General features: G+C 39.6%; 1 protein-coding gene across 4 annotated transcripts in view; it reads left to right on the forward strand.

Moving 5' to 3' along the window:
* The window catches only part of ERICH3 (glutamate rich 3), a 126885-nt gene that overhangs the window by 87330 nt on the left and 17402 nt on the right, over positions 1 to 22153 (forward strand). For 3 of the 4 annotated variants that reach the window (XM_074221171.1, XM_074221169.1, XM_074221172.1), the window contains one exon: positions 19065 to 19202. In XM_074221171.1, coding sequence (XP_074077272.1) covers positions 19065 to 19202 — 138 coding nt within the window. Of the gene's footprint in view, positions 1 to 3307; positions 3734 to 19064; positions 19203 to 22153 lie in introns of all 4 variants that reach the window. The other variant, XM_074221173.1, reaches the window with a different exon arrangement.

The raw sequence follows: 22153 nt of genomic DNA on the forward strand, positions 1-22153 counted from the left end.
CTCATGGTTAAGTCAGGCTCATGTCCTCTGTTTATGTATACTTCCTCTAATTGTCCAAATAAAGAAAAAAAGCTTAAGAATTACAAATATTGGGGCGGCTAGGTGGTGCAGTGGATAGAGCACCAGCCCTGGAGTTAGGAGTACATCAATTCAAATCCAGCCTCAGACACTTAATAATTACCTAGCTCTGTGGACTTGGGCAAGCCACTTAATCCTATTGCCTTGCAAAAATAAAAAAAAAATTACAAATATTATCTTGCATATCTGGGTTGCAATCCTAGCCCCTTTGCCTTCTGGAATAATCATATTCCAAGCCCATTTATTCTTTAATATAGAAGCTGCTAAATTTTGTGTTGTCCTGACTGTCGCTCCATGATATTTGAATTATTTTTTTTCTAGATGGTTGCAATATTTTCTCCTTGACCTGGGAGCTCTGGAATTTGATTATTCCTGGAATTTCCATATTTCATTCTGGGATCTCTTTCAGGTAGTAATCAATGGATTCTTGATTATCCTTTACAAGGATATCAGGGTAGTTTTACTTGATAATTTTGTGAAATAAAATGTCCAGGAACTTTTTTTATCATGGCTTTCAAGTATGTCCAATAATTTTTAAATTATGTCTCCTGGATATATTTTACATGTCATTTGTTTCATACAATGATATAACTAACATTTTCTTTTAATTTTTTCATTCTTTTGATTTTGCTTTTATTGTTTCTTGATGTCTCATGGAGCCATTAATTTCCATTTGTCTAATTATTTTATTCAGTGAGTTTTGTACCTCATTTTCCATTTGACTGATTCTACTTTTTAAAGTAATTCTTCTCTTTAGTGGATTTTTGTTTTTTTTTAAACATTTGACCTATTCTTTTTTTAAGGAGGCATTTTCTTCCTTATTTTTTTGTTCCTCCTTTGTCAAGTGTTTGACTCTTTTCTGCATCATTTTCATTTCTTTCCTCCATTTTCCCCTGACTCTTCTTTGATTTTAAAATCTCTTTTGAGCTCTTCCAGGGCCTAAAACCAATTGACCACTTGTCTGAGGCTTTGCATGAAGCTACTTTGATCTCATTGTCTTCTTCTGAATATGTGTTTTCATCTTCCCTGTCACCATTGTAACATTCTGTGGTCAGATTAATTTTTTAATTGATGTTTTCTCATTTTTTTCAATCTTTATCTTGACTTTTAATTTTATGTTAAAATTTGGCTCTGCTCCTGAGGTGGTGGAGGGCACTATTCCAATACTTTAGGATTTTTGAGTTGCTGTTTTCAAAATTGCTTCTGAGGGGGTCTCCCAAAGTGGTACAAAATAAGGAGAAATGTGGCCAGTGAATTGCTGGCCTGCACTGTAGTCTGAGTGACCACAAGCTCTCTTTTCTATCATGGAACTGTACTTCCTCTAGTCCCCTCTCCTTCATCCTGTGATTGCAATTTAGAACTGAGAATGGGCAATGCAAGTGTCCTGTACTCGAGACAGTAAAGAATCTCTTGTAATTTCCTTCTGACCAGTAATAGGGCCTCTTTCCTGTTTGTGAGTTGAGAGCTCTAAGCATGCACTGATGTCGATTCAGTGGTTCCCAAAACCTGGTGTTTCTGCCTTGTGCCAGTCTTAGCCTGCTACCAGCTACCTGGTACAAGGGTGTGAGACTCTGCTGCTGACTTGTGCCAGGGCTCAGGACTGATAATCTTCCCAGGGGCTGCCTGCATGCGACTGTCCTTCAATCTCTCTCCAGTGAGACAGACCTTTCCTGACAATCTTGTAAGTTATCTTGGCTATAAAATTGTTTCACTCCACCCTTGTGTTGATCCTGCCACTCCAGAATTCATTTAGAGGCATTCTTTTATTGTTGTTTGGAGGGGAACTTAAGAAAGTTCAGAAAGTTCAGACCTGAGAGCCAAGGCTGAGGCCATGGCCTCAGGTTTCAGTTAGCATCCACACAGCCCCTGGCACCTTCCAGGACCATGGGGCCGATCTGTGATGGAGCCAAAGCTAGAACCTGTACTGTACTCAGGATCCTGTCCTCATGTACAGGACCCTGCCTTTCCTCCACCCTCTAGTCTTAGTTCATATTTTTCCAGTACCAGAGCAGCCAGCTGTCCATCCACTGTTCTCATTCACACTGTACAATCTTCCCATGTCTGTCTCTATCTCGTGTATCACTTCTCATCCATGAGTTCCTCTGGGTAAGATGAGGGCCAGACTATGCCAACCATATGCCTTTCTCTAGACCCTGGGTTATTTACAAGCTTGGTGTCTCCCACAACTGCAGTAGACCCACATCTGTAAAGCAACAGTGAGAGAAGTGGACAGGCTAGAAGTGCTTTGGTATTAGAAAGTGGTATGCCTTAAAGAACTACCTAGTATGTATGGTCCCATCCATTTCCTCCTATTCCTGTTCAGTTCCAAACATTATTTGTACCATTGGTTACTGGGGGAAAGATGATAGCATGAAATAATGAAATTTATTTAGCAATCTAGGTGTTTATTCAGATGCTAATATCCAATGCATCACTAACTCTTCTCCCAGTTCCATCAATGTAGCATTATTTGATTAATTATATTGTAACAGAGATGTTTACTGTAGATCTTCAAAATTTGGTAACTGTTTTTAAAGATCTTAATCCAGAAATAATCCACAAGGCTTGGTCAGGTTGTAGCCAGTGTTTAAGTTCTCATAAGATTATAATGCATTTGATTTTTTCCATAATATCACATGAAATAGAGGTTGGCTTATATACCCCTAAATCTTTGAGCTATTTCATCCATCAATCAAACATTTCTAGAACCATAGGAGCTGGTAAAGAAGGTTGATATAGTGGAAGACATGTGGGCTGTGGGGCATGGGCATTTAGGTTTGAAACCCAGCTCTTTACTCTGGCTCTTAATTTCTCTACCACAGAATGTGAACCTTTCATTTAGTCCCAGGGTTACAGTTGTAATCCTGCAAAGGAGTTCAGAGGCCATCTAGTCCAAATCCACCATTTTGAGGAAATGGGGGTCCGGGGAGCCTCAATGACTTGTCCACACCTGTGCAGTTGATAGACCTGAGAGCCAAGGCTGAGCCCATGGCCTCAGGCTCTAGTTACCATCCACACAGGTCCTGGCACCCAGGACCATGGGGCCGATTTGTGATGGAGCCAAAGCTGGAACCTGTGGCACCAGCCTTTTTGGTCCAGGACACTGTTGGTGGTTGGGTCAATGATATTACAAAAGTGACTGGAAATGTTTAACCAGCTGCTTGGTAGAAATGATAGAGGGAGTGAAAAAAAATAACTCTCATGTTGTCCTTGTGTTTCCTGTTTGTAGCTAGGAAAACTTCCTCCACAGGCTCATTCAGAAGTAACATGTCTTCTAGTTCCAGTGAAGATATGTTTGAAATGGGGGATGGGATCACCTACAGTGAGGAAAGCCAAGAAGAAACTCAGCAAGAAAACCCATATTACAGGCATTTGGATGAAGATGACAAAGAAGACAACCCTGCTTTACGGGGTCTCATGGATAAAAGAAAAATTAGGTCAAAAAGGCTAGACCCTGAGGGAATCTGTGAATATCAAGGGATTGAATGGCATTCTTCTTCAAAAGAAATCAAAAAGAGCCTAAGTGGAAGGCGCAGAAATCAGGATTCTGGGGAAGGAAAGGAAGAGGAGAGTACCATTTGGTGGCCTTTGGCCAAGACCACCAAAGAGTTGAATGGGACAATGGCAGGGCTTTCTAAAGTTGATGAAGGTGATGGTGAGTATGGCCATTGAATTGAGCTGAGATATTCCTCATGCATGGAAGTTGATTATGGCCATTACCTTTTGTGAGAGCATGAGAAATGCACTTGCAGCAACACTGAAGACATAAGATTGTTATTTCCTTTTTGCCTCTATGTCACATAAATCATATTGTATCCTTGGGGTGTTCTGTCTTCTTTTCTTTCTCTTCTCCTAAATTCTTCCCACTGGAGGCTGGGCAATGACTGACAGGCGAGAGAATGCAGTGGAATGCAGTTTTGGAGGGGAAAACAACTAAGGCTTTTCAGGGTAATCGTGTGAGCCTCACACAATCCCCATTACTGAAGAAATCCTATTCTAGTCTCTGACATTTGGTTCCAATATGATTCTTTTCGACATTACCTTTATCAATAGAAAGTATTAGTTTTGGAAAGAGAATTTTTTGCATGTAATGTCAATAATATCTCATCTGACTCTGGAGACCTCTGGGAGTTTAAGTAATTAAATCCTTTCATAGAGGATGAAAAACAATATGATGCAGTGAATAGAAAACTGGATCCCAATCAGAAAGACAATTTAAATGCCTGCCTCTGATTCATCCTGGCTCTGTGATCTTGGTTAAGTCATATGCCTCTCAATGTTCCAAAACATTCTCTGAGATTGTTATGAGGGGGCTACCAATCTGTACTGGTAGATGGAATTTACTCCCTGGGAGTTCCCAACATCAGACAAAAATCCTTAATAGACAAACAGATGTGGCAATGAGGGAGGTTGAATGACTTATCCTAGGACACAGAGGCAATATGGGCAGGATCAGGACTTGAACTCACATCTTCTGAGATATTCTAATGACAAATGCCATGGCTCCTCTTTTCAGTTCAACAAATATTTATTAGAGCCCTATTAAATATAAGGCATGTCATGACCACTGGATTGTTGATTGAGATTTGCATCTTGGGGTGATCCATTCTATCTGGTAAGGGTGAAGAGCCCCCAGGGATCTCAGGTCTGTATTCTCCATTATCTTTACCTTGGAGAGATGAAACTGCTTGAGGATCTAGCTAGTCTCTATGTTGGCAGAAATTAGGGATTGGGATGATGATTGAAGTGGACAAGAGGGAAGCAAGTTATTTCCCATCTGCTCTGTGATAGGATTGAACATCCAAAGGCCCCAACAAAGGGGGGAACATACGCTCTTGTTTTTTTTTATTAAAAGGATCAGCTGAAGCATATCGATAAAATAAGCATCTTTTTTCAAAAGGTTTAGAAAGCCAATTCAACAATATTATAGTTCTTAATTTTAGAAATCTGCTTTAAAAAGAAGCTGAGCTTTTCAGTAACTTTGCCTTAATTGCTGAGTTCAGTTGCATATTTTGGATGACTCAGCAGATATATTAAATTAGGTAGGTTTGGACTTTAAATAAGGTGGATGGGTTCATTGGTATAGAAGTCATGTCTTGATACTTTGATTTTCATTCCATAAAACTAGATGATTCAGCCAAGATTTAGATAATATAGTGTGTGTGTATATACATATATTATCAATTATTATATTCACATAATTAACTTATTAACAACATAGGCACACATACTCATTTTTGCATAACAAAAAAGTATAGATGGTAATAGGGAGATAATGGTTAGTATGGCGAGTCAGTGCTTCTGCGACCATATCATGCTAGAGGTATGGATTAGGCTCTCCTAAAATTCATAAAACTATTGATCTGTTCTTTTCTTCCTAACCTACTGGGAAAATTTTGATTCTTGACTAAATAATAAATCTGCTTTCACTAATTTGGCTGGTGCCTCTTCTTTAAGGTATCATTGCTCACCCTGGCTGCATAATGCTATTCATTAAGGACCTCTTTTCAGACTCCCCTACCCCGACACTAATTGTGCCTGTTCTTTCATTATAGAGATCTTGTATGTACATTATTTTGCATATTTTCTTCTCCATTAGAATATTAGTTCCTTGTGGGTTGGGACAATGATATTTTTTTCCTCGGTTTCTTACTCCTCCCTTCAGCTTTTGAACCTTTTCCCATGGTCATTTCAACACTCTGGCATCAATCAGGTAGAGGAGGTATTAATCTTCTCCCCTCCACCCTCATTTATTATCCAGGTAACTTCCTTGACCAAACTGCCTCTCTTTGGTACTATAGGTGTCATCTCCCCATTAAAAGGTCAGCTCCCTGTGATCAAGGATCATCTTTGCCCTTCTCTTTGTATCTTTAGCTGTTGACACAGGAAGCTCTTAATAAATTGCTTATTCATTTATTCATTCATTTACTCATTTATAGTCCCCCCCCTTTTCTGCAGTGAAAGTGCATTTCCACATCTATTCTTCAGAGCCAAGGTTAGTTATATTTACAAAACATTCAATTCAGTTTTATTGTTCTATAGTTCCTGTTTATATTGTTTTCCACTCTTCAGTTTATATGTCTTTCCATGTTTCTTTGAATTCCTCATATTCGTCATTTCTTATAGGGCCTTAATATTGTATTTACATTTTCACACCATGAGATCATATGACCATCAAAAATAAGAGAGATCATGTCTGACATATGTGGTCACCTTGATTTAGATTCCTTATATCAAACATGTAAGCATGGAGATGATCACAGTTTATAGACCAACATCTGTTGTGGAAGATGACAATCTACAAAAAACTTTAAAAAATTCTTCCAAGCATATTAATATATTTGTAATTTCCCTGCAAAAGGGAGCACAGGAGAAGACAGTAAAAATTAGGATTAAAAAAAAAGAAAAAATTAGAAGTTAGGGTGGAAAATATAAAGCATATATATGTATATAATTTTATAAAGTTGATGATATTAATATAGTACTTTAAATAACAATGAGCTTCTCTAAACTTGGAGTGTGTTCATCTTTGGAGGATTAGGCCAAAGCTTGTTCCATTTTCTTAAGAACCAAGGGTTCACTTCCATGCCACAGAAGAGAGGGTACGAATGGATGCATAGAGAAATGGCCCTCTTTGAGAACAGGGGTATTTGTTCCCTAGGACATCTATAGCACTGCACTGAGGACATAACTACTTCTTAATCAATGGGCTGAATATCAATTGAATGATACATCATGAGTCAGTGCAAATATAATCACGGCATTTAAAATAAATTTTCTGAAGCATATGGATAAGAGGAGACAAAGAGCTAAGAGAGCCCTTAGTAGTCACTTACTCAAACACCTTCATTCTAGAGAGAACAAAAAAGCACATGGAGACTTGGCCATGACCTCATATGGATTCAGCTGTGATCCTCCTCTGACCAATTAATCCACAAAATACTTAACATATTTACACAGAAATTCTATATTAATAAGGTTGCTTTACAAATTTCTCATTCTGTGTTCATACAAACGCAGGAAGAGACTATGATCTCCATTTTACAAATGAACTTGAAGCAGTTACAAGTGACATGCCCAGGGTCACAGAGCTAGGAAGTATCAAAATGTCTGAGGCTGGATTTAAACTCAGGCCTTCCTGATTTCAGGGGCTGTGCTCTATCCACCGTACCATCTAGTGCTGAGCCAATTGGACCTGGTTTCAGGAAAATATGAGTTTGAATTTGACTTGAGACTCTTCCTTGCTGTATTGCCAGGGACAAGTCACTTAGCAGTTCTCTGTTTTGTTTTTCTCATCTGTCCTAAGGGTAAAAACTTACCTGCAGGAATGTACCAATGGCTCTAGAGGGGGAAATCAGGCTTGACTTACAGTACATATTAAAATTTAATCTTAGTTTTTTCCATCATTTTTTTCTTAAGTCCAGATAATCAACAAAAGAAATTCAACTCTGATTTGTGACACTGCTATTTCTGAGGAGTAAAAACTAGCATGGAGAATTGAACAATTGGCTCCCCATGAGTGAGCTGAGCTGGTAGGAAGCTATGCTTGCTATATTTGCCCATTCCCCACATTGTTGTCAGAAAAAAATGAGGTACCATTTACAAATCACCTCACAAACTTTGTGATGTAATCGCCAGCTATTATAAGATGTCCAGAGCACTCGCCATGTGTTCTCTCATTTCATAGCTATAACATTTATGAGGTCAGGGCTATCTATTGTCTCCAGAGGAGAAGTGGAAAGTGTCCTCAATTTTCACAAAAATCTTAGTCTTTCTCTTTACGATTAAATTGACTTACTGACCAGAGACCAAAGGTCACACATTTACGAATCCAACAATCACCCAGCATCTATGAAGCAAAGTTAGTTCTCCAGTGACTAAAATGGATGATGCAAAAACAAAATTTGCCATACAGTTCCTCCTTTCAAGGACATAATTTAAAATGTGTTCTTTGTTATCAAAGTTGAACATAAAAAGTCTTTTAACCAAAGAATAGGATTTTTTGTGTGAATGAAAGAGGATTAGAACAAACAATGCCATAATATTTGAGGAGATAAAATACAATTTTTAATGCAATAGACTGGATCTATTTATTTTGTTTAAAAAATAGACTTAAACAAAGCCTATATTTTGTTTGTATTTGTCCAATTCAATACTTTCTCTGTTCCCCACCCACCCACCCAGTCCTATCAGGTAGGTTGCTTTCTTGGGAGATAAAGAGATGTTGATCAATCAGATCAATCATCGTAAACCCCAGTGAACTATATATTTTTCTCCATGAGTTTTCTCTTTTTCTTTTTAGTGAAAATTGATTTTAGTTCAGCATGCTCAAAAAAGTCTCTACGGCTAGAGTTATCATATGCATTATTGTTTTCATCCATTAAATCCTAATCCAAAGAAATTGTATCTGATGATGATCTTTTGTCAATGGGTATGTGTGTATCTTTGAATATCTATCATCTATCTATCTATCCATATAGATATGTGTATATATATATATATATATATATAATACATTACAATTTATGTATGAGTTACCAAAAAAGAACAGCTACAGCACATAACCAATGTATAAACTCAAACAAAGGTCATGCCTTAAATGAAACTTGCCATTTGGGAATAAAGGACATAGGGAGAAAAAGTTCTAATAAAAATAGCAAAGAACAATTTATATATTTAGTAATTAAGAATGACTAATAGATCTAGGGTTTTTTTGTTTCTTTTATCTACTAGATAAGCATAAAAATGCAAAGACTTCTTTTTATCAATTAAGGGCATCCTTGATGAATGCCACATGCTGAAGACTATGGAGAAAAATAGTCTTAAGATTGTGATTAATCCTAGGCTTTTGTTTTCCTTGTTTTAATGCCATAACAATTTAACTTTCCTGAGGGTGATACTAGTCATGTCAAAAAAATAAAAAGGAAAAAGTCAAGGAACTCTTAAAAGTAGCAAGTAAACAAGCTCAGAATAGGGTTTTGAATTAATATCAAATTTTAAGCTATATACTTTTGTTTTCTCTTTAAAATTGTTAACATTTAAAATTTTTTGAATTCCAAATTCTCTTTCCCCTTCTCCCCACCCTGCCCATTGAGAAGGTAAGCAAGTTGATAATAGAGTGTACCAGTGGATGTCATGCAAAATATATTTCCTTATTAGCCATATGGTAAACATATTTAAACCTGCCCCTTCAAAAAATAAAATTGTACAAGTCTTCGTTCTAGTTCATATTTCTCTGGAGGTAGAATTTTTCTCCGAAGTTCTTTGGAATTACCTTAGAAAATTGTTTTTTCTAAGTTATTCAAATATTGATTGCAGCACCATATAGCTAATACCTTATACAGCGTTCTCTTTGTTCTCACTTCACTTGGCATCAGTGCATGTGAGTCATTCTAGGTCATTCTAAGTCATTTTATGAAATCTATTTATTATTCCATTATATTTTCTACTACAACTTGTTCATTCTCAAATTGATGGGCATCCCATTAGTTTCCAATTCTTTGCCACCCCAAAAAGAGCTGCTATAAATGTTCTTGTACAAATATATTATTTTCCTTTTTCTTTGATCTCTTTGGATTATAGATGTAGCAGTGATTTTGCTGGCTTGTAGGGCAGTCAAGTTTTATAGCCTTTTGGGGACAGATCTAATTGTTCTCCAGAGTGATTAGATCAATTCACATCTTCACCAGTGGTGCATTAATGTCCCAGTTTTCCCACATCCCTTCAACTTCCATAATGTTTGTTTTCTGTTTTTGTAGCCAATTTTAGGAGTATGAGGGGGTACCTCAGAGTTTTTTTTAATTGGCATTTCTCTAATCTATGGTGATTTAGAGCAGTTTTCCATAAGGCAATTCTGCTGAAAACTGCCTGATCATGTCCTTTGGCCATTTATCAATTTTCTTTATAAATTTGACTTAATTCTAGAATTATCAGAGAAACTTTCTGTAAATATTTCCATCAGTTTCCTGCTTTTCTTCTAATTTTGTTTGTGCAAAGTTTTACAATTTGTTATTAATCAAATTATCCAGTTTATATCTTGTAACTCATCTCTTATTTGGCCATAAAGTCTTCCCTTAGCCATAGGTCTGAAAAGTAAAATCTTCCAGCTTCCCTAAGCCCCTATCTATTTTGACTTCATCTTGATATATTGTGTGAGGTGTTGATCTATAATTGCTTCCAGGTTTTCCTGCAACTTTTTGTCAAACAATGAGTTCTTTCTCCCAAAATCTGAATCTTTGGGTTTTTTAAACACTGTATTATTGCTGTTCAGTTGTCTCAATCATGTCTAGTTCTTCATGACCCAATGAGGTTTTTCAAACACTGTAAGTGTTGTGCCATTCCCTTGTCCATTTTATGGAGGAGGAATCTGAGGCCAACAGAATTAAATGACTTGTCCAGGGTCACCCACCACTATGTATCTGAAGCTAGATTTGAACTTAGGAGGAGTCTTCTTGACTCCGGTCCTGGTACTCATCCACTGTGCCACGTGGGTACCCTAAATTACTATGGCCATTTACCACTGTGTTGTGTACCTCGTCTATTCCATTGATCCACTCAGCTTTTCCATCCCAGATTATTCTGATGACTACCACATTGCAACCCATTTTGAGATCTTATATTCTGAGTATTTTAAACTCTAATTCTCAGAACCAGAATTTCCCTCTTTGGAGCAGCTTCAAACTTACCCCTGGTTTTCTGCTCTTCCAGAATGTCTTTTTCCTGAAGTATTAATGGAACATTCTTGGCATTGATGCCTTCTTTGATCCATTTCTGAATAGCATATGCCAAGAGGGGATTGGTATAAGATTAGAGCAGAAAAGGAAAAGAAATGGAGTGGTAAGAGCACAGAATATATAGAACCAATATATGTGCACCAAACAAGTTGTCATTGAGGAGCTTGAAGAAGGACCAAGGAAGGACTTAATCAGAATGAGCATCATTCCAGTCAATTCAACAGCCATTTAGGACATATCTTCTTTGAGCAAGACACTGTCTTGGATAATGGGGTTAAGAGAAGTTTCAGTATGCACTCCCTCAGGGCCTTTACTTGTCTTTGTGATTTTGTCTTTAATCTACACTGTCCAGCTCAGTGCCTCATGCACATAGTTGGCATTTTAGAGTACTTTCTGTGTGAAGAAAGATAGAATAATGCAATCCTAAGTTGGAAGGGGTTTACAATCAAATAGACATCTGGATTGACTTTTTATCCTTCAAATCTAAATATTTTCTGTTAATTCAGTGACATCTACATAAGTAAGTATTTTATAAGAGAAAATTTGACCCTGACGAAGAAGAGGTACAGTGTGGTCTAGGGAAGCATTGAAGAGAGAGATAATTTCTTCCTATTGTGGAAGTCACAAAACAATCCACAGGTGAAGAGCCCTTCAAGCTGCCCCTGGAGAGAGAAGGATCTCACCAGTTCGAGATAAAAAGTATAGTCGGGATATTGGTTGGCCAGGCCTTAAGCAGAATGTCTAGGAGCTTTGTTCTAGGCATCTGGGTGCTACAAGAGTGGACAGAATACTGGGCTTGGAATCAGGAAGACTCATCTTGATATCAAATCTGGCCTCAGAAACTTAGCTGTGTGACACTGGGTAGGAAAATCCCTTAACCCTGTCTGCCTCAGTTTTCTCACCTGTAAGATGAGTTGGAAAGGAAATGGCCAACCACTCTAGTATCTCTGCCAAGAAATCCCTCAAAAGGGTCACAAAGAAGCAGATATGATTGTATGACAAATGATGTATGTGTTTATATAATATCTATATATCTTGCTATACTTCCTTAGAGTTCAATAAAAACATGGAAACTTTAATGATCAAACTTCCAAAAATCAAGTAATGGAGAATTACACTCTTAAGATATGGTTATGAATATTATTTGAACTTCATTGAACTTTGTTTTTTTTTTTCCTGGTCACAACTTTTAAGTTGAGCAAGGGAGGGGAGGCTCATGTCATTTTCCTTTCAGCTGAGCTGGCCAGCTTGGACATCTTAAGCTGGTCCTGAGAGAACAGCTAATTACCGGAGAGTAATGTGGTGGCCTATTCCGCCCTGTGTACACATAATTTTAATACCAGAAAATTGTCTTGGATCACTGTTAAATAATGATGGAAAAGAAAGAAGTAACAGTAGAATAAGGAGAGAATTAGAAAAACTTCAGAAAGGAGGGATAGTATACCCAAACTGGCAATGCAAAATCATCATGATCACTACCATTTCATCTCGTATTTAGATGTATATTTAAATTGTCTTTATATAAATGTTTCTTGATAATATAAATCAATGCTTTACTATTATAGGAAAATGCTTTAACTAGCTGGTTATATGTCTGTATCAACCACTGAATCAAAAGACCTTAGTCCACGTATGGAAAAAAAATGAATGACTGAAATGATGCCAGATAGAAATTCTATTTCTCTAGGCTGGTAAATTTGGTTTTGCCTTCAACACCATCTACAAATAATCAAATAGCATGAGAAAAAATCTTTTCCAGAAACTGGCATATGGTTTTCCCTGAAATGAAATCATCTGAAAAGGACTTTGCTGGGAGAGAGAGCCAGGGAGAAGCCTTGGCTGCACTTCAGCCTTGGCCAGGTCTGCCCCTCTTCCTCCACCTTTGACTCAAAGATGAACATCTCAGTTTCAAAGCGTCTGAAGCATTTTGGACTTTTCCACCTTCTCCTCAGTGATCTAACTGTCCATGGGTCAGTTGGTGGCATGATCTGTGTCACTAGGAGCTAAAGACTTCTTGGACACACAGCTCTGCAGGGAGCCCAGATGAGATGGTGCCAGGCCCAAGGGGAGCTTCCCGGTCAACCCACAGAGGAAAAAAAAGTGTTTTCAGCAACCCCCTTCACCATGTGTGCTCTCTGCTTCAGACCATTTTCCTCTGGGACAATCCCATAGACTTTTGGGAGATGGTATCTACCAACTGTCCTTACTGTGCCATCTTTATCAAAAGCTCATCTGTATGATTCTCCATCAGTGAACATCAGGAGTGGGACCACACGCCCATGGGAGCTTGAGCCAATGGCCCTTGACAAGAGTGGATTCATCCAAGCTCTCCAATCTGACTTGTCCACGTAAGGAGAAGAAGGCCCATGTAAGGAGAAGGGTGACTCAGAGCTTAACTGCACTGTTAGCAATCATGGATTATTCTCAATAATTTATCAGTTTATCAATGCTAATGCAACTACATTTTGTTAAACCCCTTTGATAGACTAGTGCCTTCATTCTGGGAAGACTTTTTTGTTTTTAGGTTTTGCTAGGCAATGGGGTTAAGTGGCTTGCCCAAGACCACATGGCTAGGTAATAAGTGTCTGAGGCCAGCTTTGAACTCAGGTCCTCCTTACTCCAGGGCTGATGCTTTATCCACTGCACCTCCTAGCTGCCCCCTTGGGAAGACTTTCCGTCTTCTCTCTCTAAATATATATATATATAGTAGGGGGGTGTTTTGTTTTGTTTTACTTTCTTTGAATTTCTGGTGCTTCATTCAGTATCCTGCTCCCAGTAAGTATTGAATAACCACAGTGATTGACTGACTGACTAAGGCAAAAAGGAACCAATTCTATCTATAATCCATCAAAAGAACACCACCTGCCATGCATTGGCCCTGTGATGGGAGCAGAGACAAATAAATGAAAGGGTCCTTGTTCTCCAGGAGTTTTCACTTTGTCAGGGTACCAGCCGTGGTGCTTGGGGAGAGCATTCTTTGATTCCAGACTGCAGAGGCAGTCAGAGGTCATGTGTTCCAGCCATAGGGTGAGGGGGATGGAGTTGTAGAATGGCTTCTTCTGGTGAGAACAAGGGCAACAGTGCAACAGCATCTGCCATTCTTGAGGAGTTGCCCTTCAAAACAAAATGGATGGCCAAAATGCCAGCCTTCTTAGATTTCTGAATTCCTTCTGCTCCATGCCACCCCTGGAAGAAACAGTGACAGTACTGACAAGAGTTTGATTTCTGTTTACTTGTCTGCACCTTTTCTAGCTATGTTGCAGGCAATCTGGTGAAGATGCCTTCTTAGACAGTTTTTAAATGTACGCCATAAAGTGCATGAGATCACAAAAGGAACAATTACATTGCAAGGCAATACTATAAACAAAACTTGCTCCTAGTCCTCAGGGTAAAAACCCTTGATTTGTTCTGCGCAGAAGAGGGTTTTGTGCCTGGGTTGTGGGAGGGATCTTCCTCAATGGCTCTGGGAGGGAGGGTTTGAAATGACCCCGGCCCACCATGATGGACCCTGATGGCTCTGGTTCTCCTCTCCTCAGACATCCCCGTGACTCCACAGCAGTTGAGAACTGAGTTCAAGGAATCCTCCAACCTTTGCTTCTCGTGCATTCCCGGCAATGCCTGGCTGTGTATTGTTCTGACCACCGTGTGAGGCATTGTACTAGCCCTGGACAGGCCAGTTCTTGGAGGTGCTGAGACTAGTTCCTTCCTCCTGTAAAAAAACCAAGGCCGAGGAAGTCCAGGGGTATATCTGACTTGATCTAGGCTAGAACTCACCAGAAGGGGATACAAAGCCAATAGCTATGGCTTTGGAGACAGTCTGAGACCACTGTACCATATCACATCCAGGGCCACTCAAGTCTGTCAGAGCCAGGGGTCTCTGGGCTTGCACTCTGGGTCCAGTGGGGTTCTGGGATTTCAGAAGCAAAAGGAAAAAGTTATGATTTACTTGGAACCACTTGGGAAGCAAAGGTCGATTGCACCTTGGACATTGACCCACCCGACATCTCTTCCAGCCCCTGCCCAGGCTGCCCCCCTTTGTTGCCAACCTGGTTGGCTTCCATGAACCTCTGTAGGAGACATCTTCATTGGTTGCTCCACCTGGCACCAGAGAGTTGCTTGTGGGCAGGCACCAGGCTTTCACCTTCTCTGTTTTCCCAGCCCTGTGTATGATGCACAATATTCACATTTTCCTGACAGATAACCAAAGGAATTTCTCTGCCTTCCTCACCTCAGACCATGCAGTTATTGGTCCAGTGGCAGACCCTCGCCTTCCAGATCCCCTGGAGCTACCTCCATCAGGGGCAGAGGAGGAGTGCTATGAGGTAGCATCCTCCAGGGCAGAGAATGAGGCACCATAGTTTTAAGACAATGAGAATAATTATTGGAACTTTATAGCCTGTTAGGGTCTGCAAAGCCTGCATGTTATCTGGCTTGTCATAACAGTCCTGTCAAGTAGATGTATCTTTATTTTATGGTAAAGAAACTGCAGTTAAGGAGAGAAGGAGCTTTTCCAGTCTCAAATATAGTAAATGACTAGCACTTCTCATTTATGTAGCACATAAGGTTAGAAAAGTGTTTTATGTTTGGAATCAAGACCTAGGTTCAAATCTCACCTTAGACTTTCTAGATTCATGACTCTTGGTAAATCACCTCATTTCTCAGTGCCTCAGTTTCCCCATTCATTAAATGGTTTGGATTTGATGGCTTCCAATGAACTCTCAAGTCCAACTGGCAGATCCATTCTCCAAGAATGCTTTGGAGGATCTTTGGGAAGTCACAGAGAAGAGAGGGAAGGCATAAGCACTGCATCAGACAATGGCTTTATTCTCTTCACTTCACCTTGTTTGCTTCAGTTTCCTCATCTGTGAAATGGGCTGAAGAAGGAAATGGCCAACTACTGTTCCCATTCTTCTGTCAAGAAAACCCACCACTAGGGTCAGGAACAGTCAGACACGACCTGAAACATAAATCACTTGACTGGTCTCCTTGCAGAGACATGAAACACTTTATTCATGTTGTTCCCCTAATCCTATTGCCACATGCTGGAGGGACATGGAAAGTGAGGGACCCCAGATGCTAAGGACTCAATCTCTGGATCCTGAATGCCTCCATATTTTCCATTGGACCTCTAAAGCATAAGCATGTCTCCTCAGGCATTCTGAGCATTCTCCCTTGTGACAGACTTCTGGCTTCAATACCATGGGTTCCAGACCTAATTTTCATTAGTTGGAATGACCTTGATTGAATTTGATTGAATGGGGGACATTCCCATGTACCAGGGTGTAGAATTTTACTACCTTCTCTACTTATGCTTCTCTCCTACCCAACCACCTTCATTTCTCTTCACTCCCTACCCTCAGATTTCTTTCATTTATTGCTTTCTCCCATTAAAAGAAAGCTCTTTGAGGCCATTTGGCTTATATTCACATTCTTGTTTCTATTTGGCAGCCTCGCGTACTTCTTAGCTGGCCCTGGGTAAGTCATATAATCTCCTCTCTCTGCTCAGGTACCAAATGAAAATTATAATCCTACTTCATGGGGTTGTCCTGAAACTAAAATGAGTTAATCTTTATGAAACACTTTGGAAAATCTTAAAGCTCCATATCAATGAAGTCCCCCAAAATGGAAGAAAAGAGCTTCCAATCATTGAGCATTTCCTGGCACCCCTTTGCCACATACCCATGCTCCCCAAATTGAAGTCTTCTTTCTTCCGGTCACTGTATCTTCTTGGGGTGGGGGAGGGAGTCATCAACTTTGGGGAGACTTGTACCAGCTCTTCTTAGAGTTCTTCCATATACTGCTTCTTAAAGCGCTTACGTCTGAGTAGTTCATAATGAATAGAGTGGGACGCCCATTAGAACAAGTAAGAACCAAAACTCTCCAACCAAGGCCAACCCAAGAATCATGTTCCAAGGACCCAACTCAGCAAGAGAGAGGAGGCTGAGCCAAGACTATATACTTCTACATATATATGTCATCTACCCTAGGAGAATGTAAGCTCTTGGAGGGCAGGGGCTCTTTCCCGTGACACAGTGGCTGGTATATAGAGATAATCTCCTAAGATATACAGAGAGACTGTTTCAAAAAGTCAGCCTTCTCTGTGATATGAAACTTGATATCCTTTCAACTTATCATCCCCAGGAAACCCAAGCTTATCTGGGTATCCCATCACCTTCCCTACCACTGTCCTCCTTCCCCTTCTTCCCACCTAGAAGACTGTCAGACATCCAGAAGCAATGCCCAATGCTCAATTTTGGACTGTTGCCCTGAGGCTGAATTGCCCTGATTCAGTGTGGAGAGACTCAGCTAACCAGGTAGATGGAGTTGCCAGGTGGTGATTATCATCCAGGACCCAGGCATCTCCCTGTGCACTCTTGGCTTATATATACACACTCCTTCTCTTTCCCCTCTGGAATGCTACCTCTGGTAACCTCTGCTACAAAGAGGAAGAAGCTCAAGGGCTTCACGGCAATTCTCACCACTGCTGATACTGTCCTCTGATACTTTTTCTCCCCCATTAGAAGATCATTTCTATGAGAGTAGGGGATTTCCTCACTTTGGGATTTTTATTCTTAGAAGTTTTAAACTGTTGGAACATAGTAGGCATTCAGAAACACATCTCTTTCATTCATATAATTCCATTTTCCTTTTTTCCTCATGGGAATTAGGATTTTTTCATCAGAACTTCTAGAAAGCCCCATCCTTTTGGATCTGATTGGTTGAATTTAGACTGCAATTCTGTAACTCACTTCCATCACCAAGTCCTTGGGAGTTCCACTGTGTCTGTAGCTATTAGAATGGAAGTGAGTCTTTAGGGTTTGCAGAGCATTGTAACGATGCTAACTCATTGGATCTTCACAAGAACCCATCCCATTGCTGCGATTATCCCCATTAGGTAGATGAGGAAATGGAGACACATACTGGTTCGGTGACTTGGCCAAGGTTTAACAGGATTGGAACCTCAGTCTTCCTGAGTCCACATCCTGCCTTCTACACAGTGCTACCCAGCCATGGGGTTAAAACAATCTCAATTCATTGCTAGCTTGCTCATGGAAGCTGAGACTACTTTGTGAATGAGTTCCTGTTTGATGGGATGAATAAAGAAAGGGATTCTTTTGAATTCAGACCACAGAGCTCAGAGACCATCTATTCCAAAAGGATCTGGGATCCAGGGACATCCCCAGGCCATGCAGGTGACATGTGGCCAAGGTAGGACTTAAACCAGGTTCTCAAAATCCAGTCAGTGCTTTTAGTTCTGGAAGGTTGGCTCATCCATACTGCTGCAGTGGGGGCAGAGGGCACATATGAGCTTGGGAGCAGAGGTTGTTAGAAGGTGGGCAAAGGGTGAGATCAAACTGGAAGAATACTGAAAGGAAATTTCAATGACTTTGCTGTTATTATGGAGTTATCTTAGTCATGTCCAATTCTTCATGACCCCATTTGGGATTTTTTTAGCAAAGATACTGGGGTGGCTTGCCATTTCCTTCTCCATCTCATTTGACAGATGAGGAACTAAGGCAAATAGGGTTAAGTGACTTGTTCAGGATCACCCAGCTAGTAAGCCTCTAAGGCTGGATTTGAATTCAGGTCTCCCTGATCTGAGTTCAGGGAGTCTCCAATTGGTATAGGAGCTAGAAACATCCTGTTATCAAGATTTCTTTGTGGTATTCTACATAGTAAAGTGTCAGAGTAATAGTATCTTTCATGTTAAAAACCAAAAACTGAACAAAACTTGCAAATGAGAGGGCTATGTTTCATTTATATTGACTTTGAGTTTGAGAAACCACTAAAACACAACATATAAGGAATACCCTCCTGGTGTTCATATGGCATTTTCAAAAGCCAATAATCATTTGTACCATCCAAGCGTAGGGAGAGAAGCTTAGAGGACCCAGATTCCAGACTTTCTAAGGCATTTCCTTCTGTAAACATTTCTAAGATGGCAACAAGCCCATCACTACTGCTTTGGGGTCTGAGGAATAGTTGCTGCATGAACATGCCTCCTTGTCTTTTTTTGCATGGATTTCTTGCTGGGTGATTATCTTGTGTCTATTGCCTTTTTTTATGAAATTGTAGTTTGGGGATTGTTGAATCTTGATGCATCTTTAAAGGATGATCACAGTTTAGAGGGAATGGATTGAAGTTAATTCTCCTCTGTCATAATTGCTATTATATTAAAATGCCTGGAAATCATCCAATCTTCTCCCCTCCCTCTTCCCCATCTGTGTTTTATATTTCACAATATTTTTGAAGATCTCAAATCAATCCAAGAGGAAATAAGAGAATCAGATGAAGAGAATGAGCCATGCCCTTCTGAAACTAAGCCTAGAGACTCCAGCCCAGACAAAACACAGGAAGGTCCAAGTAGACATCTGGCTCACCTTCACAAAGGTAAGGTCGAACTTTTACCTAGGAATAAATCTGAAAAGGCAGTCCTGTTTCCATCTTTCATCTTCATATCTATTCTTCCTTACTGATCATTTTGGAGGTTTCATTATTTTCTCATGAATAAGAGGCAGTAGTTGGTTGTGGAAACTCAAAGCTGTGTATCAATCTTATTCTTTTTTTAAAAAACAAAACTGGGTTAGGGGGAAAATGAGATTACAAAATGTCCTCTGGTTATGACAGTGATGCTTTACTCAAAATTCTGACCTATTTTACAAGCTGCCTCTGTCTTATTCTCTTGGCCAACACAAGTGTCTTTGGCCCAACTGGTTCTTTTTTCCTGTGCTCAGTGAAAAGACTAATGTCCCATCCTTGAACAGTTGGGATTACTTTTATTTCTAGAGTCAAAAAAGGAATTTCTTGCTTTTTGGCAATGACCTGACTGGAGGTAATGAGCATTCTGACTCAGCATACTACTTAGAATGACTGGCCCAATTATGACACTGAAATGGTCACCAATGCATTGGTGCTTGTAGTTGTAGAGTCTCAGCCTCCATCACTTCTCCCCACACCAACCCACTTTTTAAACTAATGTGAAGGATGCCCATTTTCTGTGAAAATCGAGCTGAAATGAGCCCTGGGTGGACTTGAATGCCAGCTTGCTGCTGTCTAACATGGATCTTTACAGCAAGGTTCCATAGAATGCATTGAGAAATCCTTCAACTTGCATAATGAGTGCATTATTTGAGAAGCCATGGGTTCATATTTTGCCAGCTGTGTAATTCTGAGCATGAAACCGCTTCCTTGAGTCTTGGCTTCCTTATATGAAAAATGGGGATAAGAATAGCCCTTATTTCAAGAGATTTTTCTTGAGTCTCCAATGTGTTAATGAAGTGCTTAGTAGACCTTCTGTTGCTATATAGGTGTAAGTTGTGCACTGAGGCATCAAACATTTAAACTGGCAAACTCCAAAAGCCAATATATGCCCGTTATATATATTTTTTTATTTTTTCAAGGCAATTGGGGTTCATGTGACTTGCCCAAGGCCACACAGCTAGGTAATTATTAAATGTTTGAGGCTGGATTTGAACTCAGGATCTCCTGACTCCAGGGCCGGTGCTCTATCCACTGTGCCACTCCATGCACATTATATTTTGAGGATTAATCCACTTTATTCAAATTTATTCATCATTTTTTAAGTCTAGATAATCAACAGAACAATAATTCAAAGTCTGATTTGTAGCATTTGCTAGTTTCTGAGGAGTAAATGCTCATAATACAATTTTAACAGTCAGGTTCTTGTGATCTGGTACAGCTGGCTCCCTGACACTCCTGGATATTACTAAGTTTATTACATCTTTTCTCCTCCTCCTTATTATAATCAACATTGTTATGACATATTTCCCCTCACTTCAGAGGGACAATATAATTCCCCGTAAATGAGAGGCTATGTAGTATAGCAGAAAGAGAGTTCAAAAACCCAGGTTCAAATTCCACCATTTATTTACTTTTAGCATGACTTCAAACAATACTCTCCCACTTTGTAAAATGGGTGGTCGTGGTGGATTTGATAACCTTTGAATCAATGAATCATCATCTGTAAAATGGAAATCACAGTAGCTTCTATTTCCTGTGATTATTTGGGATCACTCAGTCCACATTTGTCTGAAGATTGATATTGTATATTGTCAGTCATATAGAGGTTTCAGCATCTCCATCCATGGGCATGTATGTGGCTCATTCAGAAGGAGTAGGAATGCTCTAATTCACTGACATTTGACCATTGTAAATATTTTATTTCATTTAAAGAAAATCAATGGTTGTTACTCTCATTTCAATGAGATTTTTAACTATTGTCTTTATCTGGCTAAATAACAACCTTTATTGTGTCTGCCTAATGACTCTAAAAGTTGGGAATCACTTTTGCTGAAGGACTAGAATACAAGATGAGAAAATATCACTCTTTGCAAGTCTGATTTGTTCAAGGCACAGATCCAAATTCAAATTCAGCAGTCACTTGCTAAAGCACCTCATATCTTTGAGACATTCTACTAAGTCCTGGGCATCCAAAAGTCTTTTCCTCTCAAGGAACTTAGATTCAATGGGGACTGGAGAGCCCACTTTCTTTTTTTTTCTTTTTTTAATTTATTTTTATTAAAGTTATTATTTGAGTTTTACAATTTCCCCCCCAATCTTGCTTCCCTCCCCACACTGCCCCCCCCCACGGAAAGCACTCTGTCAGTCTTTACTTTGTTTCCATGTACGTTGATCCAAATTGGGTGTGATGAGAGAGAAATCATATCCTTAAAGAAGAGAAGTCTCAGAAGTAACAAGATCAGACAATAATATATCTGGGTTTTTTTCCCTAAATTAAAGGGAATAGTCCTTGCACTTTGTTCAAATTCCACAGCTCCTTATCTGGATACAGATGGCACTCTCCTTTGCAGACAGCCCAATATTGTTGCACTGATGGAATGAGGAAGTCCTTCAAGGTTGAACATCACTCCCATGTTGCTGTTAGGATGTACAGTGTTTTTCTGGTTCCGCTCATCTCACTCAGCATCAGTTCATGCAAATCCCTCCAGGCTTCCCTGAAATCCCATCCCTCCTGGTTTTTAATAGAACAATAATGTTCCATGACATACATATCCCACAGTTTGCTAAGCCATTCCCCAACTGAAGGACATTTACTTGATTTTCAATTCTTTGCCACCACAAACAGGGTTGCTATAAATATTTTTGTACAAGTAATGTTTTTACCCTTTTTCATCATCTCTTCAGTGTATAGACCCAGTAGTGGTATTGGTGGGTCAAAGGGTATGCACCTTTTTGTTGCCCTTTGGGCATAGTTCCAAATAGCTCTCCAGAAGGGTTGAATGTACCAATAGTGTAGTAGTGTCCCAGATTTCCCACAACCCTTCCAATAATGATCACTATCCTTCCTGGTCATATTGGCC

This window comes from Macrotis lagotis, chromosome 2 (assembly GCF_037893015.1).
Source record: "Macrotis lagotis isolate mMagLag1 chromosome 2, bilby.v1.9.chrom.fasta, whole genome shotgun sequence".
Lineage (NCBI taxonomy): Eukaryota > Metazoa > Chordata > Mammalia > Peramelemorphia > Peramelidae > Macrotis > Macrotis lagotis.